Raw genomic sequence first — 27,033 nt, 5'->3', positions numbered from 1 at the left:
AACAAAAAATTAAGGACGTCAGATCCTACAGGGGAGTTAATGTCGACTCAGATCACTTCTTACATAACACATAACTTACACACTCACATAACTTAAATAAAAATTAAAATAATACAATAAAAAACAGCAAAGTGAAAACATTACACATTAGAACATGAATATTGAGTGATAAATTAGACTTAAAGACCAAAACTAACTCAATAGAAAACTTACCATTGAGGCTGTGATTTGTTCTTTCGACAAAATAACAGTAAGCAAAGTACAGAATAACGCCAATCTAGTTGTGAACAAGTTTAGTGCCATAAATGCAGCTCTCACATATGCAGATTTTGTAACGATTTTTATTTCATTTCGTCTGGCAATTCGAATTATTTTTCTGAAGGGTATTTCCCATGCGTACATTTTGATAACTTGTATTCCTGAGATGATTTCGTCCATTAGCCTTACTCTCTCGTCTGTCTTCATAGCTGTCTGTTTTCTGTATTTTGCAGATAGCTTTCCAGTATATGCTAAAACAATCGCTGTTTTAGATATCGAGTTAAATTTTATATTATACCTAGTCCTGATAGTGGTTAAATATAGACCATTACTCGTTAATTATTGCGTAAAAATACAAATCTACTGAGTTTTCTGTTTTTATGTTCAATAAGAAATCAAACGTATCATGTTCTGATTCGCTTGATACGTAATTATGTAGCACTAACAGAACTATTTGGCATTTTATATAAAGCTAAAGCAAATAATAATTTTATATGTAACATATTTATTAAATATTAATTTCAATAAAAAATATAAATACCTTTAATAACTGTTACTTACTTTGAATGGGAACTATCACAAAAACTGCCACAACTCCCACCACTCCAGCATATCCAGTTCTCTGGTATAAAAATCCCATTACTATAAGTGACAATACAGGTGCGATCCATATTTGATGAATAAGTAAGCTGACAAGATCAAATCGACTAACATCGTTGGATAAGAGGTTGACCAGTTTCCCTGAGGCTGTTTCTCCCAAAGCTGTTTTGCTCAATTTTAAGGACTGTAAACAAAGACTTAATCTTTTAAAATATTTAATTAGTAATAACAAGAATTTGCCTGATCAATCATTTTAATCACATAAGAGTCATTAATGATCAGCAAGCAAAAAAAAATAAAAATCGAGAGATTGGTGCAAGATGAAGTTTTTACAGTTTTGCGCTAAAATGGGTGTGAACCATTAGAAATGTCACTACAAAGAGTAAAAACTAATTTAAACCGACACGGTATTATTTAATTTTCGCTTTTTCACTGCTGGACATTCTTCTTCTAAAGGTGCCTACCTTCTAGAGATGTTGGCTACCATATTGACCCATCTTATTTCTTATTCCATTCACAGCAGCTCGAAATAGATCAGTTGACGATAGATCAGTCCATTTCCTAAAATTGGCGAGCTAGGATATATATCAGAGGATCCTGTTCATAATGCACAATCATTAAAGCTAGTGGTTTATTATATTTATTACATTTTTCTATATTTGTTTATTACCAATAGGTGATCGTTTTTTTCCGCAGCATTTTCCGAACCCTCCTTTTCTATGAGCTGATAATATTCCAATTTATTTCTAATCGTTTCGTAATTATTTTTGTAAATAGTTTGTAGATATGGAAAAGTAGACTTATGAGCCCGTAGTTTCTAAAGTCGGTAGCATCGTCTGTTTTTATGAAGTAGGAAAATTTCTGTGTTATGCAAACATGGTATTGGTATACTATTTTTTTAAGATCAAGTTTTGCCAATATTGTGTTTTTGTGTCTATAAAGCAGTGTGGAATATCTTTTAGAAAATATTATTCAGAAGCGTGAATATTGAAAATTTTGTACGAATTCTACTTATGTTTTTTTTGTAAAGAAGGATCAAATTATTTAAACTTACTACAATTATCATTACTTCTATTTTTCTTGTATATAATTTTAGTTTCCCTGATCAGAGATGTCTCTTATTAAGATTTAGAATTACTCTGAAATGGCTCTAAGTTATTTAAAAACTAAAAAAAATAAACCCCGCAACTACCACCAATCAAGGACAATTAAAAATGATCTATAACGAATCCAAATAACCGTACAAAATAAGTGGAAATACACCAGAAGATTAAAAAGCTGTCAAAAGATCTTTTTTCTTCTTCACGTGACATATTCTAATCATCCGACGTTGGCGATCACCATTTCGGAGGCTTACAGATCTTCTGCCGCATGAAATACTGAGTCCATTCAGTAATATTTTTTAACTAAGAAACCTGTTTTTTTTCGTACACCAGGAACTTCTGGTGTTTGTAATTCGAGTATATTCTTTCACACACACACGAAATCAAGTCATATGATCCTAACAAAGAAAATAAGTTTTTATCATATCATAGTTGTACATATATTAAAATCATAAACTAAAAAGTGTTTCGATTAAAATGTACTATATTCATACAAATCTTTTCCAAACCTTCTAGGAAAGCATCTGTTTTCCCACCGGGGGTATATTCACACAATATTAATTACTTTAGCCCTGAACAACACATTCACAAATTCCGATTTCGGACAAGGCTGTTACGTCAGGTAGCAATTTGTGCTGAATATTATTTGTTATAAATATTACACTACCTTCATGCTTATTTAGTTCTTCTCGATATACTGAGTCAGCTGAGATAAATCCATTGATCCCACAGTTTTTAAGTTGATCACATGTTTTCCAGTGTTTCGTTACAAAAACAAATAGACAACTAGGAAAATCTTTTAGGAATTCCTCTATTCTATTTATGCAATTTATACATTAAATATGCAATAAAAACTTTACCTAACTGAAGAACTTAACATCAAAAAGATGTTTGACATGTTTAAACAGGTAGATCTAACAGAAAAAGTGTCTTACGAAACTTAAATATGTTTAATACCAAATTTAATATCAGTTTAGGATACTCGCGAAGCGATTCTTGCAGTACCTGTGTCCAGCAGCTAAGGTCGAGATAAGGAGATTGGAAATTCAAAATGAACTATACAAAAGAAAGGCTGCCTTATTCTATGATAAAAAACGAAATGCCAGACATCTAGATAGAACAAGAATTGATTTTATTGCCGTTGCAAGATGAGAAAAAGGAATACAAGCTAGATTATTAATACATAGTGACTTTTAGCAATGAAATTTGCTGGCAGTAAAGTCAGTAGCGTCTGCTGCTGAACGTAAAAGAAAAGAAAAAATTGAAGCAGCAAAATAAATGCTTTATTCAGTACGTAGAAGCTTATATAAAAGTTTTTTATACGAATTTTAATTGCATTTATTTTCTATAATTACCTTTCTATATATAACAGCACAACAGGCTGCTCTTATCCTCATGCCACTGTGAAAACCCTCTATCATATATTGATTTGAGATCAAAAAGTTTAATACATTTATAGCCACTATAATTCCTGCATACATAAGAGCATCATTTTTCGAAACTTGTGCTTCAGGTTTAAAGTAATCCAATAGCTTTCCAAGCATTATTGGTTGGATGAGTCTAAGCACTAAATCTGTTGTTATGTCGAATATTCCTAACTTCAAATACTCTAACCAAAATGTCATAAAAATGGCTTTTAGTAAACTTGGTTTTGAGTTTGTTTTCTTGGCTTTTTCTATCTGCTTGTCCCAGTTGCTGAAAAAAATAAAAAGAAATCAATTAGACATTGAAATATCTCTCTATATTAGTAATGTTTAGATATTCTTCTATAACGCGTTAATCGCCAGTTAAATAAAAAAAAAATTAACTCCTAGGCCACCTCACGATTTTTTAAATTTGCATCAATTATTAGTTGTTTTTGCGTCATTTACATCAACCTAAAGAAACGTTTTTGTTAACTGTGGCCATGCGGCATGCAACTAGTGTAGCACTTTCCCGATGTAACCTGTCGATGCATGGATTTGCGGGTTACATTTTACACTGTTTCATCATTTGTAATCGTATTTTGGCGACTGTAGTTGATCATAGTGCTATAAAGAGTTGAAAAAATGAGGTATAAGAAAGAACAACGTCGAATTCAAATGCTTCCAGACGAGATGTTATCTGATAATGAATGCGACGAAAGCAATTTATGGGGCGAAAACTCTGAAGATGATTTTTTACCTAGTGAAAAGGGTAGTGAAAGGGATACCGATTCGCGCAAATTTCCTGTACCAAAACGTAAAAAAGTGCAATAGATGGCCAGTAAGGACGATGCTATTCAAGATTTACCTAGTACTTCTACTGCTCAGAGTAAGTAAAACTCATTTTGCTAGACATGTTTTTTGTAAACTTTTTGGAGCAGTACAGAATTGATGAAGAATATAACGATGAGAAAGATGTGTCTTATTAATTATCATGTTAGTTATTCAAATTATGTAATTTAAGGGTCATCTGAAATCATCTTGTGGCTAGTTGGAAACACTATATAGACGTAAGTAATAACCACATTTTCAATTTAACAGTAAAAATTTTACCCTTGTTGTTTTCAATTTTAAGTAGTTATACAACGTACAATAACAAGGTTAATGAAATGTCTTCTCCAGAACAGACGCTTCTACGTAACGCTCCAGTCCAAGAACAGTCGGTAGACGGATCAAATAAATGGACTCACACAGGGAAGTGTCCTCGCGCCATTACTATACAACATTTACACCAACGACCAACCTAAAAACCAACAAACAAAACAGTTTATTTACGCAGATGATACAGCTGTGGCAGCTGTATCATCTGCGGCAGCTGTGGCAGCTCAGGGAAGAACCTTCAATGAAGTCGAAGTAAAACTGACAGATGTCCTAGAAGATTTAGCACTATACTATGACGAAAACTATCTAAAAACACAATTCTACAAAAACCCAGGTGTGTGCTTTTCACCTTAGAAACAAACGTGCCCAAAGGACACTGAAAGTGAAATGGCGTCGTCAGATGCTAGAACACAATGAGACGCCAAAATACCTCGGCGTACGTCTGGATAGAACTCTGTCTTATCGATATCACTGTCAAGATATCAAGAAAACAGTAAGCGCCAGAAATAGTATCATCCGCAAGCTAACAAACACAAAATGGAGAGCACAACCACACACTCTCCGTACTTCTGCCTTAGCATTATATTTTTCTGTCACCGAGTTTGGAGCACCAGTGTGGGAAAACTCTGCTCACGCTAAAAACGTCGATGTTGCGTTAAATGAAATGGTTCGTATAATATCTGGTGGCCTGAAACCGACACCTATTAAAGAGGTCTATTCTATAGTTGGAATCGCTCCACCTGCTATCAGAAAACAGGTCACGTCAGGGATAGAACGAAAGAAGCAGGAGACGGATCAAAGACACCTCTTGTATGACCACCAAGTTCAGCCAAGTAGATTAATATCTCGGAAAAGCTTTCTGAAAAAATCACGATCCCTTCCCGAAGAGCCAAAGACGCGCCGAATACGCCCATGGCAAGCGTCAGCTACAACACATTTTGCTCCCTCAGAGGAAATGGCCGCTGGACATAATTTGCCGTATCCCACATGGAAAGCGCTAAATAGACTAAGAACTGGCGTTTCACGTTGTGCTAGTAACCTAAAGAAATGGGGATACTAGGAGGACGATACCTGCGATTGTGGCGCGGTTCAGAATAGCCACAATCTACTATCATGCACAGAGATGAGAGAGACCTGCACAGAAAAAGACCTATTCTTGGCGAATGACAGAGCCATCTATGTGGCCAACCATTGGAAACACAAAATTTAAAGCTGTTGGTGTTCCGGGCACGGAAAGTAAGTAAGTAAGTACAACGTACAATATTGGTTGTTTTAACCTAATATCGTCTACAATTATGTGATCTTATTTTTGTAGTGCCTATCCGTTTCGGATGTTGGCGACGATCATGGCAATCTGTATTTTGGAAACTAACTGCTGCTATGAAAAGATTTGTGACTGTTGTGGTGAACCACGTACGTAGATTTTTCAGCCAGGAAATCCTTCGCCTTCCTGGCCCTCGTTTTCCTTCTACTTTTCCTTGTAATATTATTTGCAGCAACCCATATCTTTCGCTGTTCCCCATTATATGACCGAGGTATTCGATGTTGACTGTTTTTATTGTGTTTCACAACTATTTTCCTTTTTGCATTCTTAATAAAACGTCCTGGTTAGTAATGTGGTCGGTATAGAATATCTTCAGGATTCGACGATAAAGTCACATTTCAAAAGCCTCAATGCATGTAGCGTCTATGAGAGTCCACGACCCAAGTCCGTACAACAGTATAGGAAATATATAGCATCGTAGTAACCTGATTTTTATAGGTACTGATAAATCATGGCAAACTCTGCCTGGATTGGTATGGGTTGAATTGAGTAGCTCTATAACCGATGCAGCCGGTCCCAAGCCCGGATACAAGAGGAGGGATAGAGGAGTAACATCTCTAAAAAATAGGGTTCAGCTGACCCGGCTGATAGCACCCTGTGAGGGTCCATGCCTGGGGTACAGGTGAAAACCGGTCAACGGTTTCGAGAGCAAAGGATGGCTGGAAAAGTCATAATTTTGACAATTTGAATTGGAACCAATCAACGAGAGAATAATTAAAATGTATATAGACATATACGGTAAAGATACGATTCCGTGAGAGTAGAAAAAAAACATTTCACGGAACAACTTCAACATCAAATAGAGCTAATTAAGAAGAACGTGGAGATAATTATAACAGGAGACAACAGCAGAACCGGAAGGAAAGAAAACGATAAAGTAGTGGGGAGATTTGGAGAGGATAAACAAAACGATAACGGAGAACGTCTGATTGATTTATGCGAACTAAACAACCTAAAAATCACCAACGGATTCTTCAGACATAAAAACATTCATAAATATACATGGACGCAAGAAACACGAAAGCTAAAATCGATAATAGACTACATAATAATCAAACAAGATACCACAATAAAGATCAAAGATGTGCGAGTCAAAAGAGGAGCAGAATGTGGAACGGACATAAACTACTGACAGCAAAAATGGGCATTAATTGGAAACATAACAAGACCCCCTCTACAGAAGAATCGTTGAATACTATAAGAGAAAGACGATACAATATAGAACTACTCCAAGAACAATCAACAAGAGAACTATACCAACAACGACTAGTCCAAAAATTAATAGAATTGAGATACGGCAACATCGAAGAAATATACGAGCATATAAAGGCGAGTATAAAACAAGCAACATTCGAAGTCCTTGGAGAAAAAGAACATATAACAAATAAACAGCACTATTATAAAATAAATGAACCAACAAAAAGAATAATTGAAGAAAAAAAGCAACTATACAAAAAATGGCCGACTACAAACAATGAAGTTTATAAAGAATATAGAGAAAAAGATAGAGAAGTGAAAAACAAATAACACAACAAAAGAATGAAGAATGGGAAAGAACCTGCTTAAATATTGAAACACATAGGAGGTACAAGAACTTCGGAGTCATGGAAAGTACTGAGAGGATTGAAACAAAACTTAAAAGAAAAAATTTAATTGGGAATATACAGGGAATATACAAAGAATGGAAGGACTATTAAAAGGAACTGTTAACAGAACAAAGACCACAATTCATTGGAAAAGAAAACAGGCGAAGACGAAGCAGATCCCCACAACAAGAAATAGAAATAACAGATGGGGAAATAAAAAAGGAAGCAATCAAAAATAAGAAAGCACCAGGACCTGGAGGCATGTCACCTGAGCTAATAAAATACGGATCAAAAAAATTACACCGGATAATACAATGGATATTTCAGAAAGCCATAAATGGAGAACAGCTCCCAAAGGAATGGACGGAGGCATGTATGACATCTATATTTAAGAAAGGAGATAGAAAACGATGCGAAAACTACAGAGGAATAAGCGTAATCTCATCAATAGGAAGATTATATAGGAAGATACTGCGAGAAAAGATAGAGCAAGCGATAAAAAGCCAAATCGGGGAGGATCAGGCAGGCTTCACGGCAGGAAGATCATGCATAGACCACATGTACACACTGAAACAACTGTTGGAAAAGAAAAAAAGCAAAAAATAGAGATATACATTTGGCATTTGTGGACCTGAGAAAGGCGTATGACTCTGTACCAAGGTCAGAACTATGGGAGGCAATGTACAAATTAGAAATACAGACGGAACTCATAGAAGCTAAAAAAGCTCTGTATAAAGAAAATAAAGTGTCCATTAAAATGGGAACAAGAATCATAGGAGAATTCGTCACAACAAAAGGGCTCCTGCAATGTTGTTCCACATCTTCAACCCTATTCAAAATATACTTAGAGAAAGCCTTGACTACATGGAAAAAAATGCGAAGGCATGGGAGTACCGGTACGGAACGAATACCTATATACGTTAAGCTTTGCAGACGATCAAGTAGTGACTTTCAGAAGATCTACAGATTGAAGACAACGCAACAATCAAAGGAAAGGATAAATTCAAATACTTGGGGTTTAATAAAGAATTAATAAAGGCGCAGAAATAATAAAGGAAGGTGGAGACTCCCTATTGAATGCGATACACGAACTAATAGTGAACATATGGAATAATAAACAACTGCCACAAGACTGGAATACCGGAGTAATTATTCCACTACATAAAAAGGGAGATCAGCTTCAATGTAAAAACTACCGGGCAATAACGCTACTGACTGTGGCATATAAAATACTGTCAAATATTGTGTATGACCGATTGAGACCATATGCGGAACAAATAGTTGGGGGATATCAATGTGGCTTCCGCAGGCAGAAGTCCACAATAGATCAGATCTTCGTCTTGAGGCAAATCTTGGAAAAGACTAGTGAATTTAATATAGATACACATCATCTTTTCATTGACTTTGAGAGTGCCTATGATAGCATCCATCGGAAATTTCTGATCCATGCACTAAAAGAGTTTAATATTCTAACTCAACTCATTGATATCATAAAAGAAACACTTAAAGTACAAAGCAAAATTCGAATTCAAAACGAACTAACAGATACAATTCATGTGAGAACGGACCTACGACAGGGAGATGCCCTATCCTGTATTCTATTCAACATCTCATTAGAGAAAATATTTAGGGAGTCAGAAGTCAACACTAGAGGAACAATAATAACAAAAAGTGTACAAATATTGGCATTTGCAGATGATGTTGATATCATAGCTAGAAGCGAAAGAGATATGCTAGAAGCATTTAATGCGATAGAAAGAGCGGCACAAAACAGTGGCCTAAACATTAATGAAATAAAAACCAAATACATGAAGGCTAGTAAATCGACATGCCAAAGAAACCTACAGAATCTGACAATAGGAGACTATAACATCGAAAGCGTGAAAAATTTTACATACCTAGGTTCACTAGTTACCGCAGATAACAATGTCAGTGAAGAAGTTAAGAGAAGAATACATATCGCTAATAAAACATATAATGGACTAATTAAACATCTAAGATCTAACAACATCACACGAAAAACCAAATGCAAAATATACAAGACCCTGATAAAACCGGTCCTTGTATATGGATCAGAGACATGGACACTGTCGAAAAGCGATGAAAACCTATTAGGCACATTTAAACGAAAAATCCTTAGACACATATATAAGGGGGTAAAGGAAAATGACATATGGCGCAGAAGATATAACTTTGAACTATACACAGCATACAATGAACCCGAGATCATAATATCCATAAAGATCGGACGTCTGCGCTGGATGGGCCATGTTAAACGAATGTTGGAGACTGAAACACCAAAACATATTATGAGACAAACACCAGTAGGAAGAAGGTCAAAGGGAAGACCCAAACTTAGATACATGGAACAAGTGGAACAAGATCTGAAAACACTTAAGATTACCAACTGGAAAAACAAAGCAAGGAACAGAACAGAATGGCGGAAAATCCTAGAACAAGCCAGGACCCAGAAAGGGTTGTCGAGCTACTGATGATGATGATGATGGGAGTACCGGTACGGAACGAATACCTATATACGTTAAGCTTTGCAGACGATCAAGTAGTGACTTTCAGAAGATCTACAGATTGAAGACAACGCAACAATCAAAGGAAAGGATAAATTCAAATACTTGGGGTTTATAATCACGAAAAAGGCAACAACAGAGAAAGAAATTACACAAAGATTAGGACAAACAAGAACAGCAATCCGACAACTTAACTCAGTATGGTGGGATAGACACCTAAATATGAAAACAAAAACATAGATTTATAAAACATTAGTGCGAAGTATTATGACATATGAGGCTGAAAATTGGATCATAAACAAGAAAAACAGCAGTAAGATAGTAGCAACATAGATGAAATGCCTACAAAGATGCTGCAGAGTAACAAGAATGGACAGGAGAAGTAATGACGAAATAAAGCAAAGAACATCAATAGAAACAGACATACTAACATATATAGAACAAAAAAGACTAAAGTGGTATGGACATTTAAAAAGAACTAGCGACAGCAGATGGATAAAGAGAATAACCGAATGGGTCCCCATAGGAAGGAGGAGAAGAGGATGACCCCGAAAAGTAGACGACGCCATGAGTAAGAGAGAGATGGAAACGGTTGAGCGAGGGAAGGCAGTGAATACTGTAGAATCCCTGAATATATATATATATATATATATATATATATATATATATATATATATATATATATATATATAAAATAAAGTTTTATTATGAGGTTGCAGTCATTAATAGGGCAGGAAAGTGAAACTCTTTGTTCTTTATCAAGCTTTCGCAAAATTTATTTGCTTCTTCAGGATATGCTAAAATATGGTATCAGTAAATACAATGAAATTATAATTAAATAGCATTGTATAAAACTAGTATAAAAACTTACAACATGAGGTTAATCCATTAAATTTTCAAATTTACAAAACATTAAAACATTAAAACTTATTAAAATTATATAGTTATGAAGTACAATATTTTAATTTTATTCAATTTTGTACAAATTCATTATGACATTGATTATGTTGATGTTTGATTTATGTCAGAAAGACACTCTTTTCTGTTTATTATATTTTTTGTTGTTGATAACTAGCTTTTGATTGTTATTATGGTTACGTACAAAGTGGCGCCAAATATGAATATTTAAATTTTTTGAAATTATAGTATTTATAGTCAGAAAATCTAATATTAGAAAATTATAGTATTAATTTTCGTAAGATAGAATGTAATTATAGATATTGCTTAGTTTATCAATATCAGTTTTTTTATTAACGCATTGATATTTATTTATGCATACCATTTCTAAGAATTCTCTTTTATTTAATTGGTTTTCACGTCTTAATATATTAGTTTCATTTAAATTAAATGAATGATTTTTATTAATTGCATTGTCTATTAATGCACACGTATTTTTATTATTTCTAAGGTCACTTTTATGTGACTATATATTTTTATATTTAAAAATACGTGTGCATTAATAGATCATCCAATTAATAAAAATCATTCATTTAATTTCAATAAAACTAATATATTAAGACGTGAAAACCAATTAAATAAAAGAGAATTCTTAGAAATGGTATGCATAAATAAATATCAATGCGTTAATAAAAAAAACTGATATTGATAAACTAAGCAATATCTATCAACATTCGATCTTACGAAAATTAATACTATAATTTTCTAATATTAGATTTTCTGACTATAAATACTATAATTTCAAAAAATTTAAATATTCATATTTGGCGCCACTTTGTACGTAACCATAATAACAATCAAAAGCTAGTTATCAACAACAAAAAATATAATAAACAGAAAAGAGTGTCTTTCTGACATAAATCAAACATCAACATAATCAATGTCATAATAAATTTGTACAAAATTAAATAAAATTAAAATATTGTACTTCATAACTATATAATTTTAATAAGTAAGTTTTAATGTTTTGTAAATTTGAAAATTTAATGGATTAACCTCATGTTGTAAGTTTTTATACTAGTTTTATACAATGCTATTTAATTATAATTTCATTGTATTTACTGATACCATATTTTAGCATATCCTGAAGAAGCAAATAAATTTTGCGAAAGAACAAATTAAAATTTCAAATCAAAATTGTTGTTCTATATCTCCTGATAAATATTTCTATCATTTCTGAAGCAATTAAAAAAACTTTGTTGATAAAGGAAAAACTGACGAATAAAAAAAACTATCTCTCTGATGATGAGTTGTCCAAATCCTTGTTCCTTGTAGCCTACACTATCTATTCTTAGCAGTTCCCTAGGTAATCAGCAATCTTACAACAAATTATTGCGAGCCTCTCGTCTTCAATGATCTCTTTCAGATGCACGTATCGTTCAAAAGATAAACTTCTCCTCTCGATAAACTGAATCTCTCGTTCCGGCCTGAACAGTGACTCTTGGAATATATAAGTAGAAAAGTATGACTTACAATATTTTACTGGATCAGCTTCCGTCAGGATACACTTAGTCCACGAAAAATCACAAACATTCACTTCTAATGGTTACTATCATTTGGGAACCGCCAAAGAACTACGACTGTTCGCCTTGCACCCTTGGAAAACAACTGATGATATTTTTTCCCTCTAAAATCTAGCTAAACTCTCATTCCTCCATCTCTCCCACTTTTTTTCACTCTTTGCTAATCAAAGTTCGTCATATTTATCCCCATTTAGATAACAAAAAACAATTTTAACTACAATTATAACTTTTCTACAAACTATTAACATGCTAATCGGTTTCTACAAATTCTTAAGAACTAACGGAAAAATATAATTTCTAAATTCTACCCTATTGTCTTTATTCACTGTACAAGTCCATTTGGAAAACCCGGTCGTATTGTTCAATTCACTACGTTTACTCAAATATATTTTACAAAGAAAATAATTTATGCATATCTTAATTTTTGTTTACTACAGGTAATCCAAAGATAATGGACTTTCTTTTCTTTGAAATATCTTTCATAGTTTATCAGTTGAAATATTTTGAATTATTATATTTTATAATTTGAAATATATTAAGAGCAAACCAATATTATTTTTAATTTTACATAGCATAACAATATATATATTGTTCAATTTTTTCACATGCGAAAAATCATGTCATTTTTTCGCTGTATTACTAGCTACCATTCTACCACAATTTTACAATTATTTCCCGTTCTCCAACCCTTCCTACTCACATTTTAACCCCACTCCATTAGAAATACAGACAGTTGTAAGATAGCAAAGAAAGTCACACTCTCTTGCCTGTTGTCTCTCGATGATAACAGACACTCTCTCTTGACTGCTGACTGTTGCTAGAGACAGTCGTCCTCTCTTTCGTCTGCTGAGTCCTACTAGGCAGACGTATTATCTCTCTATCAATCGCTACCTATCGCTTGGTACAGACTTACCACGCTTTTTCTCTACTCTAATTATCTCTCTCGCTTATAGTTACGCGAACAATACCGCAAGTACTATTTTAAATCGTGTACAGACGCAAATGTGCTATATCTCGTGTGATCTAAGTGTTAGTACCGCGAAACACGTCTTCAGAAACCGGTAACCGGACAGTTTCCCCGTATGAAGAACAACCGCGACTGAAAGCCTCTAAATACCGCGAGTGTGTGTATGTGCAGCAGAAGAATTGGTAAGACTTTGTATAAACTTTTTATTTGCTATAATCTGTATAACCTTTTACCACATATCCTAATTTATTTGAACCAGCCCTATGTAATACAGTCCTCTGTAACTGAAATTATATTCATAATTTCACATATGTACACCCTTTTTGTACATATTGTGGTCTATTCGAGTCGGATATAAATCATAATATCATAATCTCTCTCTCACTCCCTATCTCTCTGTCTCAAATCTTGATTCTACATAGTTTGGTACACTTTTGAGTCATATGTAAATCCTCATTCTCTCTGTTTTATCTCATGCTTGATTGAACATATTTTAATCCAATTAGGTTCAGATAAATCTTATCTCTGCTGTAAATCTCATTAGATTTGGTCCTTCGAAATTATGTATTTCTATATATGTGTATATGTTTTTTGATATATATGTATATACGTATGTATTGATAAATCGATATATTGATAGATCCTTGTTTAATAATTCTTATCTGTGTAAATTCCAATTTTATGATTCTATTTTTAAAGGACGTTAGTAAGTCAGGTAGAATGACCCATTGATAGATACCTGTGACGTAGTAAAAATCCCAGCCTTTGTCAACCAAAGATTCTCATTATAATCCCAACTAATTGTATTGTTCTCTGACACGTTTCGCCAGAGGTACACGTCTAGGTAAATAATTTGGGATTTTGTCCTATTGTTCTGAATAATAAATTTTTACAAGAATTATCCGCTGTTATTGTCATTAGTCCCTATTATAATAATCGCTTTATTCAAATCGCTTGATGATACAAACTAAATTTTTACAATAATCTCTGCTCTTAGAAAGTATTTGCATATTAATTGCTTTATTAAATCAATGAAAATTATCTCAGTGTTAATTTAAATTAAATTCACGATACCAAATAAAATTTTCACACACAAAAAAACAAGAAGTTGATAATCTGATTACACTCTTATATATACATATTTTTCTCTCTGCTCTTTGTACTCTTTCCAAGAGTCGCTAGGTTTTATTCTCTTTCTCATTCATCTCGTACACTCTTATTACACTCTATATAACTATAATATACTCCAATTCAAAATGGCAGAAATTGCAGAATATTTTTATGCAATGAACGTTTCACAAAGAAATATCGCCAGAATTGCGAACGTTGTTAGTTCAAATGAACAAGGCCTCTCTAATTGTAGAATTAGGGAATATATTACTCAGCTTAGGGCAGCTTATAAATCGTATTTGGATGCTTTGGAAAACCTGGCTGACGACGAAACTATTCTCGAAAGTGAGGAAGTAGATATTACTTATGAAAAATATATGGATGCTTTATGTTTCTTAGAAGAAAAACTGGAAGCTAAACAGGCTTTTAAATTTGATACAAAATTTAAGGCGAATACTTCCAGTAAACACATTGTTAAAAGTACTGATTTGAATATAAATGGCAAAAAAGAAGTTAAAAATACATTTTACTCTGACTCCCTCCCCAATCAGTTCAAAGAGATGAAAGAAATAACTATAAGTACTTCGTTTAGTTCTGCAATTGTTCAAGCTCAGACGCAAGAGCTTCAAAAGCCGACTTATAAAAACACTTCTAATAACATTAGTACTCAAGATATAATAGGCCAGCCTCTCTTAAAAAATGTGTTACCAGCACAAACAGTCACTTTTCAAAATACTCCAGAACAAAATATGATTACTGAAACTGTAATATCTGCATCTCCCGTGCTTCTTAACATTTCTCCCCCACAAATATTACAAGAATCCAATACCTTGGTTTCAAGTCAAGTTTTACATACACAAAATATTTTAATCTCTGCTCCTATTCTAAAAACTGTCAATTTGTCTCCATTGGTTATTGAAAACTTAACTCAAGTACCGCCTTCTTGCGGTGTGCAAGCGGAATTGGCAAATATACCTCCCCAAACTCATATACAAATTCAAGATATCTCTCAACCTGAAACTTTAAATGCTCTAAATATACGACAGGTTAATAAACTCTCTATTCAAGCTCAGAATATATTCACTCCCACTTTCTTACATTTCAATAAAATTCCTACACAAAAATCTATTGATTTATTATCAATTGCAACACCTTGTGAAGGTGATGTACATGTCAATTTTTTGAAAATTATCCCTCCTCGGAATAAATCCATAGCTCCTCCACTAATACACGAAAATCAAATACTCCTCTCACAGCCTCGTATTGACACGGATGTCATCAAATTTCTCTCAATACAAACTGTTCTTACTCATACCCCCTCACAATCTAATTCATTAGATTCAGTCGAACCTGCCTTTTCTTCTGTTACCGTGGCCCTACCATTCGTAGAGGGCCAAGTAACAACAGCTACTGCAGTGCCCAACAATATTCTGTTAATGGAGGCCCAGTCTGCATTGCCGCCTCCTGATATGGTGAACGTTAATGTAACGTGCCCTACTCCGTTGTTTACTGTCCCTCAGGTTCAAACTTTTGTTAACCAAACCACACACTCAGTAGCCTCTCATACTATAAAAAATTATGCAAATATCGACAATATCGTGACCAGCGCCAATAACTTGGAAAGGTTACACATACTTTATTCTCAACTACGCTCGCTTCTGAACATTCACGGTTTCCAACTCTATAAAATATATTTAAATTCTCGTGCCTTTTCAAATGAGCATAATATGATCTTCACTTCAGAAGTTAATCTTGACTTAGTTAGTAGCTTCTCTAAGGTCCTAGGTATTAACAGGTCACCTTATCAAGACGATTTTTCTTTTAAGTTGCCTATTTGTGAAGAGGCGCCTCCCTTAACAAAAAGAAAATTATGTACCTATGTTTCTCGAATGTATAACTCCTTAGGAAAACTCTTATCTTTTAGAGTACACTCTAAATCTTTCTTACAACGTATCTGGTCATTGCCCTTAGACTGGGACAGTGATATACTGGATGACCTATTGATCTCGGATTGTAAATCATTATTGGATACATTCCAATCAATATCTAAAATTACATTTCCCAGATGCCTGACACTTCCACTGCTTAAATCGGATATGCAATTACATTGTTTCACCGATGCCTCTCAGGACATTTATGCTGCTTGTGTCTATCTTCGAGTCGTGTATAGTGACAACACAGTCACGTCTCGCCTCATAGCATCGAAAACTAGAATAGCTCCACTAAAAAATAAACTAACTATTCCTCGGTTAGAATTGTCTGGTATCTTATTAGGTGTCACTCTTACTAGAAAGGTACTTGAGGTTCTTTCAAAAAACGTCACAATATCTGAAGTTCACATATTTTCAGACAGTCTCATCGCTTTAACATGGATTTTAACAACTAAATTTACATGGAATCCATTTGTACTTCATCGTGTCAGTCAAATCAAAGAATTAAGTAAATCCTTTTTATTTCATCATGTAAGTTCCTCTTTAAACGTAGCAGATTTGCCCTCTAGAGCCTCAGATATCACTCAGTCAATTTTAAAAAAATTTTGGACCGAAGGTCCCCCCTTTTTAGTTTCCAGTGTAATAGACTACTCTCAATTCAGGATAAAAGAATGGACGGGAGATTTGCTGGAACTCAGACACACTCAGGTTACTTTAAGCACAACCTCTGACATATCTCAAGTGAATAATACGCTTGAAACCCTTTTTAATAAATGTTCGTCATTTTCAAAAATTCAGAGAACTCTGGCATATGTTTTTCGTTTTCTCTCAAATCTAAGAAAAAGACATACTAATTCACCTTTAGAATTAGGACCACTGCAGGTTTGTGAAATAAGCTCCTCCACCACTGTGATTGTTAAGTACATACAATCACAGGCCTTTCCTAAAGAATTTCATGAGTTAAAACATCGGAAAATAATCTCTGATAAAACTATCAGGGCACTAAACCCCTTCCTCTCTGAGAAAACTGGACTTCTTCATGTAGGTGGTAGATTAGAATTTGCCCCTATCTCTTTCGAACAGAAACATCCCTTGCTACTACCATCTAATCATTCAGTTGTCAAATTAATGATAAAACAAATGCATGTTAAATTGGGACATGCAGGTGCCTTGACCACGTTGTCAAATTTTCGTTCGAAATATTGGCCTATCTCTGGACTAAGACAAACAAAGAAGATAATACACGACTGTGTGAAATGTTTCCGTTTCATGACACCCAAGTCAACACAACTTATGGCAGATCTCCATCCCGATCGTGTTCTCTCGACAAGACCTTTCCAAAAGGTCTCAGTAGATTACGGAGGTTTTTTTCATGATCCGATCCTCTCATCTTAGAAAGGCTCCATTATATAAAGCATACATAGCCTTCTTCATATGTATGACCACCAAATGTGTTCATATCGAACTTGTCACCGGCTTAACAGCTGATGCTTTTATTCTCACCCTTAAAAGATTTATTGCAAGGCGGAGTGCTCCCGAGATTATATGGTCAGACAATGCCACTAATTTCTATGGTGCCCGCAATCAGCTTCTTGAGTTAAACAAACTCTTTAAAAGTAAGAACTTCTCGCAGAGGATTACTAATTTCTGCTCTGAAAACTCTATTCGTTTTAAATTTGGAGTGCCTCGTAACCCTTCTCAATTTGGGTTGCATGAGGTAGGGATTAAAGGTGCCAAATACCATCTTTATCGTCTTGTAGGAAATCTTCGTTTTACCTTTGAAGTTTTTTATACAATAATTTGTCAAATCGAAGCCATTTTAAACTCAAGACCTATCACTCAGCTCTCAAACGATCCAAATGATCTCTCAGTCTTAACGCCCGGACACTTCCTTGTAGGAAAAAGTCTCACAAGTCCACCAGAACCAGATCTCTCAGAAATACCACAGAACCGTCTTTCCCTCTTTCAGCATATCTCGAAAATTCATCAAACCTTTTGGAAAAGGTGGTCGGTGGAATATTTGCATATGACCCAAAGTAGGAGTAAGTGGAACATCGCTACTGATCCTTTAAAGATAGGTGATGTTGTACTAATTAAAGATGAAGAGACTCCCCCACTCCTCTGGCCTCTGGCAAAGATTATCGAAGTGCTCCCAGGCAAAGACTCTCTTGTTCGAACTGTTAGGGTATCCACACCTAATGGCGAATATCTTAGGTCAATAAAGAAAGTAGCTAGGTTACCCTTTAACCAATAGTGGTACTTTCTGCCAAACATGTATATAGTTTCTATAGACTTTAGTTTCTCTAGATTTTAAATAGTTTTTAGTTATCTTAGTTCATTACAACAGTACCCCTAATGTATACTGGTTTACCCTCGTTCTCGAAGTAACTATTTGATACCCTATCCCAGTGGCGTAACTCTTCTCGCCCGCCCCCAGTATGTTCAATTTTTTCACATGCGAAAAATCATGTCATTTTTTCGCTGTATTACTAGCTACCATTCTACCACAATTTTACAATTATTTCCCGTTCTCCAACCCTTCCTACTCACATTTTAACCCCACTCCATTAGAAATACAGACAGTTGTAAGATAGCAAAGAAAGTCACACTCTCTTGCCTGTTGTCTCTCGATGATAACAGACACTCTCTCTTGACTGCTGACTGTTGCTAGAGACAGTCGTCCTCTCTTTCGTCTGCTGAGTCCTACTAGGCAGACGTATTATCTCTCTATCAATCGCTACCTATCGCTTGGTACAGACTTACCACGCTTTTTCTCTACTCTAATTATCTCTCTCGCTTGTAGTTACGCGAACAATACCGCAAGTACTATTTTAAATCGTGTACAGACGCAAATGTGCTATATCTCGTGTGATCTAAGTGTTAGTACCGCGAAACACGTCTTCAGAAACCGGTAACCGGACAGTTTCCCCGTATGAAGAACAACCGCGACTGAAAGCCTCTAAATACCGCGAGTGTGTGTATGTGCAGCAGAAGAATTGGTAAGACTTTGTATAAACTTTTTATTTGCTATAATCTGTATAACCTTTTACCACATATCCTAATTTATTTGAACCAGCCCTATGTAATACAGTCCTCTGTAACTGAAATTATATTCATAATTTCACATATGTACACCCTTTTTGTACATATATATATATATATATATATATATATATATATATATATATATATATATATATATATATATATATATATATATCGCACCCTTATTCAAAAAGAGAAATAACTCAAAATTTGCGTTTATTCAGTTTTCATCATAAAGTGAAATAACTATGCAAGGAGAATGTCTAGTTCAACCTTTGGCGCCATTACGATGAAAAATGAGGGAGATAGATGACAGTGTTTCTCTTTTTGATTAACAGGCGGGAACAAGTTGATACCGATAAAGTGATCAAATTTAGTAATGAGTCGGCGTTAGGAGAGGTAAGAGCTGTGCAGTGAGTTAAAAAGGTGAAGTAACACGAAATCCTTTGGTGTTATACTATCAGGTAATTATTTAATATACGTTTATTTTTTCCAAAAGTGCATTAATTTAGAGTTGTTTCACTTTATTAGAAAGGTTGACATCGTTTTTCCTGTAACATTGTGACTTATTACAGTTTAGTATAAATTACATCAGAGGATTATAAAAAACATTTTAAGTTAATGCATTTTTTGATTAAAATATTTAACCAAATCATGAGTGATTAAGTATTGCTTCAGTATTATATTATTTAGATATCAGAAAAATAGTAATTTTTTGTGTTACTTCTGTTTAATAATTATTGTCCAATTATTTTATAATTTAAACTTGAAAACTAATTATTGTTAGTAAGTGGTTATTTAATATTTTTTATTATATAAAACATAATTTTAAGCGGTATCTTTATTTTTAGACTTTAAGATGTCTTCGAGAGCACGAAAAATACTCGGCTTAGTTGTTGAAAATACTGTGCTGAATTCTAAAAATATGTCATCGGATTATTATTCATCTGAGAAATCTAATCATGAGGTGAGTATTTAAAATTTTTACATACTATTTAACTGAGCATTGCCTCTAATTCCTCTTTTGATTTTAGTTATTAAGTGAAAATAGTTTCGCTGTTGAGATCCAGAAGAATGTTAATATGGAGGTTAAAATGGTACCGGAACCAGTGGATAGTAACGATAACTCAGTTGAAGTAGCTGTAATAGTAAGTACTTAAATCTTGTAAACTGAATCACAAATTTACTGTTTAATTAGTATTTTAATACCATAACCATAAATTATAATAATTATGCTGTTTAATTACAGAAATCTCAGTTTGCAAACATACAACCCTTAGTACCTTATGATGATACTGACGGTAGTTTATCTGACAATGAAGATATTGTTACTGGATGCTTAACTACGGAGGAAGGACATCGTCTTATTCAGTCTTCATCAAATAGTTCATCATCGCCAGCTTCATCTTTGGATTCATCCGATAGTTCATCTTCGGGCTCGTCCAATTGTTCTCGATTACCAGCAAAAGTAAACTTACTAACCCATATTACTCAAAACGTGACTGTTGATCAACTGGACAGTGATGGCGTTGTAAGTTATTATTTATGGCTGTTGATAGTTATTATAGATAATTTATACTATTAAATTATATTGATCTTTTAGGTAGTAAATCGTCGTCCCAGGGAGTTACAAAAGGTTCAAAATTATTATATTTCTCCTTTATGTACTGATGAAAGTGATGTTGACTTAAGCGATACAGATCCAACATTCATTAACATTGAATCTAAAAGAAAGAGAAACTACTTTTTTGAAAATTTGAGATCTTCTTTCACCAGTTCGGCAGATTCCTATCGTTCTTCTGGTAATTATATTCCAAAAAAGGGACGAAAACGGACTAAAAATCCTTACCAATGGAAACAGAATAAACTTAAGCGCAGGAGTAATACAGGAAAATCATATGTATCCATGTCGCAAACAAAAAAGACTATTCCAGCCAGGTGTCTTAAAGAACCATGTACAGAAAAATGTAGACTTAAATGCACTACAAATATTAATATAGAGTGTAGGTACGACCTTTTTAAGAAGTTTTGGGATTTAGGTGATTTAAGTAAACAAAGAGCATACATAAGTGCCAGTATGATTGACATTCAGCCTAAATACAAATATAGCAATGCTCAGAGACCCAGACACAACAATAAAGCATTTCATTTCATTGTGAATAATACGACGATTAGAGTTTGTAAAACTTTTTACAAGGCTACATTGGATATCTCCGATAGGATGATATTTACGGTACAGAATAAAATGAACAACAACGATTTTTCGCAAACTGATTTTAGAGGCAGACATGACAGTCATAGAAAAATTAGTCCAGAATTACGAGCTGCAATCATTGAGCACATTCAATCTATCCCTAAAATTGAATCACACTACCTTCGAGCTTCTACAACAAAGGAATATATTGATGGCAGCAAAAAGATCAAAGATTTGTTCAATGATTTTAAGCTAAAACAAGAAAATGACAATAGAGACGCAGGTACTTATAGTAAATATTATAAAATATTTACAACGGAATTTAATCTCTCCTTTTTTCAACCAAAAAAGGATCAATGTGATCTATGCACCTCGTATAATAATTCTAATGCTGACCAAAAGAAGAACCTGGAAGAAAAATACCAAACGCATATAAAAGAGAAAAACTATAGTAGGATTGAAAAGTTTAATGATCGCAGAGAAATAAATAAAAATATCAAAGTAGTTGTGTTTGATTTAGAAGCGGTGTTGCAATGCCCAAGAGGTAACTCTTCTTCCTTTTACTATAAGTCTAAGCTTAATTGCTACAACTTAACTTTAACCGAATTAACACCACAGGATTTTAAGGTAGCCTACAAAAATGTACACTGCTATTTTTGGTCGGAGAGTGGGGATATAGAAATCGGATCATGTGTATGGGCATATCTAAAAGCTATAACTGATGAAGACGATGATGAAAAGGAAGTAATTTTCTATCCGGACAATTGTTGTGGCCAGAATAAAAATAAATATTTAACATCTCTTTATCTTCATGCTGTGCAAACATTGACAATAAAAAGCATAACACATAAATATTTAATAAGGGGACACACGCAGAATGAGGCTGATAGTGTCCATAGCCTAATTGAAAAGAAAATTAAAAAAAATTTAAAATCTGGTCCGATATACACACCAGACCAATATATTACTTTAATTAAAAATGCCAAAAAGTCTCCACCTTCGATAATTGTTCATGAACTAAATTTTGAATCATTTCACGATTTAAAATTATTGCAAGAAGAATGGGGATATAATTATTCAACTAATACAGAGGGACATAATGTTAATTGGAACGAAATTAAAATTTTGAAAATCGCTAAAGAAAATCCTTTTTCCATTTATTATAAAACATCATACAAAGATGAAAATTACCGGGAAGTAAATGTTAGAAATAAACGGAAGAAAATGAAACTAATTACAGAAATAGAACTTAAAGCAGCCTATTGTGATAAACAAAAAATAAGTGACAATAAGAAAAAAGACTTACAAGAACTAATTTCAAAAGGATTAGTTCCTTCATTTTATGCTGGGTTTTATAATTCTATATTTTAAGTTTTTTTTTTTAAATATATTGATTATGACTATTATGAGTATAATCAAACTTAGGTATTAATTGTTTAATAAGAATGTGTTATTTAATTTTGTATATTCCAATGTAAAATGTTTTCTCTAATAATTATAGATAAAACAAAAAAACACGACTTTTTATTTACAACAATCGTATTATATTTGTGAACAAAGATTAATATTTCAGTGGTTTATTTTTTTAGTATAAGCCAATACCGCAATAAGTCTAAATAGTTCACCTACATGATACGTGACTTTAATATAAAACTGCATTATTTCTAATTGTTTCGACTTTGTCTAAATTATGATATTATATTTTTCATCAAAGAGTAAAATAAATATGAACTTTTTTTATAAAATTAATTTATACGTATTACAGTTTAAAAATATAATAATATGGAACCACAATATAATAATGCATTAGTTACACTACCCAGTCCTACTTTTGGAATTACTATAAAACCATTTTTATATTTTTTTTTTGCAAATTAAGTTCTCTATAAAATATTATCAAACTTTAAATGCGTTTTCCCACCAAATTGAAATTTTGAGTTATTTCTTTTTCTGAATAAAGGTGCGATATATATATATATATATATACATATATATATATATATATATATATATATATATATATATATATATATACATATATATATATATATATATACATATATATCTTGCTTTCTCTATCCTACGTTTGGAATTTCTAGGAAATGGTCCCAATTTTCATTGTCCTTTGTACCAAGGTAGGTGTATGTTTTTACTCTTTCTATTGGTTTTCCAATTCACACTGATTCTTTCAATTTGCTGTTCGTTTTTAGAGATCATCATACATTTTGTTTTTTTAATGTTTAGTGAAAGTCCATATCTCTGACCCACTTCTGTGATTTTATTCATTAACTGCTGGAGGGCTTCATAACTGTCAGCGAATACCACCGTGTCATCGGCGTATATTGATACATTCTCCGTTAATTGGAATTCCGGCTATAACATCCTCTACTGCTTCTTGAAAGATTTGCTCAGAGTATGTTAAACAACAAAGATGATAGTATACATCCCTGTCGAACCCCACGTTTGATTTTGATGTCATCAAATTCTCCTGTCTCTTTACGGATGTTTGATTCCAGTAAAAATTGCTAATAATTCTTAAATCACAAGTGTATTGTGATGAATATGTGATCAAGTTTCCTTATTTGTTTCCTCCTAACCGAGTCAAAGTTTAACTTTGACAATGTCTTGGTCTTATGAGCAGAAGCACCATCATTCATATGTGAATTTCCCACAAGTTCAATAAATGTTGTTCTAGAACAGTCACATAGTTGCTTGGCCTCATTTTAACATTCTTTGACAAGAAATACAACTCTACCCTTCCTTTATTTCCACTAAACGCACTCCATACCATTACACTTTCAGGATGTTTGACGGTTTTAATTGTGAACTTTGGATCGTACCTTGACGCGGTGTGTGGACGTCGAACAAATTTGGAGCCTGCCCTAACTAACCTGAACGTACTTTCATCACTGAACATGACTTTTTTCCATTGTTCAGGTGTCCACTTTTTACAAAAATATAATCTTTTTTCTTCATTGCCTTTATAAGCAAGGACTTCTTTGCAGCACATCGACTTGGTAATGCTAGATATTTCTGAAGCCGGTGACGAATTGTTCTTGTTGAAAAGTTCTAAAGGAGATCAGGATGTTTATTTTTGAAATATGTGGCAGTTATGGAAGGATTTAACATTACTTCACGCCTAGATGATATTTTTTAGGAGCTTCAGAACCAGGTTTTCTTTCCGGAACAGTCCCTGAAGGTAACGACGCAGCCGACCGTTTCAATTGATACAGTCCCCTTTCTCAAGTAACGTTAAAACACGAACTTTCCTCTGTTGTGTGAGTTTCTTTCGATCATTTTTTTCACTTCAATTCAGAATTTAAATTTCAAATTTAAAAAGTTTAACACTGACTACTCGCAAAAAGGCAACTGGGTACAGTAAAAACACGCCGAATAAACTAAAGAAACTAAGCGGTTAGTAGAACTACAAACTTCTAAGCTATAAACAATCGCCGTCGCAAGTACGTTATCCACTCTCCCCTCAAATGCTAAACAAGCGCAGACAAAACGCATGCAATTTTTCTTCGAATTTAGTGATTTATTTGGCAATGTAAAGACTTTTTTGCCGGCACTGTAGTATTAAATAATTATATCATATTTGCTGCAACATTTTCAACAAAAACACCTTAAAAAAACTGGTGTTAAAAATAATATTATTTAATGTGCTGGGAAAAGTAAAATATCAAAAATGGTTCTTTTTTTATTCTTGATATTTACTTGGTCATGGCTGACTCGCGTATAATTGCTATATTGACGGAAACATTATGATAATTGATGATAAATACGTCTCTCTGTAACACAGTAAATTTACCTATTTTTTATTATTAGAATGAATATACCACAAGGTCAAGAAGTGGGCATCTTTATATTAGATATATTTAGGGTCCAGTTAAGATTAGATACAATTTACCGATGTTTGGTTTTCATTCACATATTATGAATAGTCTAAAATTCTAACTGTAAATATAAATCAGAAATATATAAACTGAGAAATATTTTACCGTAAATGATGTAACTATTTCAAAGTTCATGTCTGAATAATAAAATTGATCACTATATTTTTCTTAACTACCATTACATATCATTAATATATTCGACCACATAAGTGTCATTGTTGTCATTTCTCAGGTGCATCGTCCACGCTAAAACGGAAATCACAATCGAGACTAGATAATGAAGTACAATTATAACCTGAACCTAATATCTTAGACTCGGCCAAGGAAGTTTTTGGTGAAAGAAGTATAAATAAAAATAAATCGTTCCCAAGGCGAAAAACTCCATGGTTTTGTACAGAAGTGAAGGAATGAAAAGAAATGTAAAGAAAAAAAAAGCTTACCTGAAATACATGTCAACCAAAACACAACAGGCATACTATAATTACAAGATAATTAGAAATGAAACACATGCACTTGTAAGAAAAATAAAAAATTATTACTGGGAACTCTTTTCCAAAAAAATGGAACATGATTTTTACGGTCTGCAAAAGGAAATATGGCGCTTCGTAAGAGGTCAAATAACGGAGGTAAACGAACTAATAGAACCAAAACACAAATTACCACAAATGAAGAACTTAATATAAATGTACAGGAAGTTCGGAAAATACTTGAAAACCTGAAAAACAGAAAAGCATAGGTAAAGACGGGATATCAAACGAACTACTGAAATATTGTGGAACAGCAATGACAGAACAATTAACAACATTAATAAAATTATAAAATACGATATAATACCGGAAGAATGGAGAACCAGCGAACTAATTCTACTATTCAAAAAAGGAGATAAAAACAGCCTGAAATCTACAGATGTATAAACTTGTTAAATACTACGCTAAAACTTAAAACTAAAGTTTTACAAGTACTAATAAATCAAATGATAAGTTTAGAAGATGAACAACAGGATTTTCGTAGTGAAAGATCGTGTATAGATGCAATATTAGTTATAAAGCAAATTACTGAGAAATCACTAGAGTATAATATCAGCATTTCTGTATCTGTAGATGTAATCCATCTTGTGTATAATAAAGAAGGTCCCCTAAATATTATAAAAACTATCGAAAACATCTACCATAAGCTATAGAAATAGGCAGCGGAATAAGACAAGAAGATCCATTGAGTCCCATGCTCTTCAATTTGATCATGGATTAAATCATTAAAAGCGTTAACAAAGAAAGAGGATACAGAATGGGAAACAAAGAAATAAAAATACTCTGATACACAAACGACGCAATATTGATAGCCCAAGATGAAGATAGTCTGCAAAGACTGGTCCACAGATGTATCATAAGAGCAAAAGAATTTAATATGACAATCTCATCTTAGAAAACTAAAACAATAGTAGTCAGCAAAG

The 27,033-nt window shown here is 33.4% G+C and overlaps 1 protein-coding gene across 4 annotated transcripts in view; it reads right to left on the bottom strand.

Moving 5' to 3' along the window:
• Positions 1 to 27,033, bottom strand: part of LOC140445515 (ATP-binding cassette sub-family C member 4-like) — a 104,611-nt gene that overhangs the window by 33,489 nt on the left and 44,089 nt on the right. For all 4 annotated transcript variants that reach the window (XM_072537587.1, XM_072537588.1, XM_072537589.1 and 1 more), the window contains exons 4-6: positions 3,317 to 3,656; positions 820 to 1,042; positions 214 to 509 (exon numbers count right to left, since the gene is read on the bottom strand). In XM_072537587.1, the coding sequence (XP_072393688.1) occupies positions 214 to 509; positions 820 to 1,042; positions 3,317 to 3,656 (859 nt within the window). The remainder of the gene's footprint in view (positions 1 to 213; positions 510 to 819; positions 1,043 to 3,316; positions 3,657 to 27,033) is intronic.

The sequence above is a fragment of the Diabrotica undecimpunctata genome, chromosome 7 (genome assembly GCF_040954645.1).
Source record: "Diabrotica undecimpunctata isolate CICGRU chromosome 7, icDiaUnde3, whole genome shotgun sequence".
NCBI lineage: Eukaryota > Metazoa > Arthropoda > Insecta > Coleoptera > Chrysomelidae > Diabrotica > Diabrotica undecimpunctata.
Note: the sequence above shows the minus strand (reverse complement) of the source record. Positions and strands in the feature narration are given on the sequence as shown.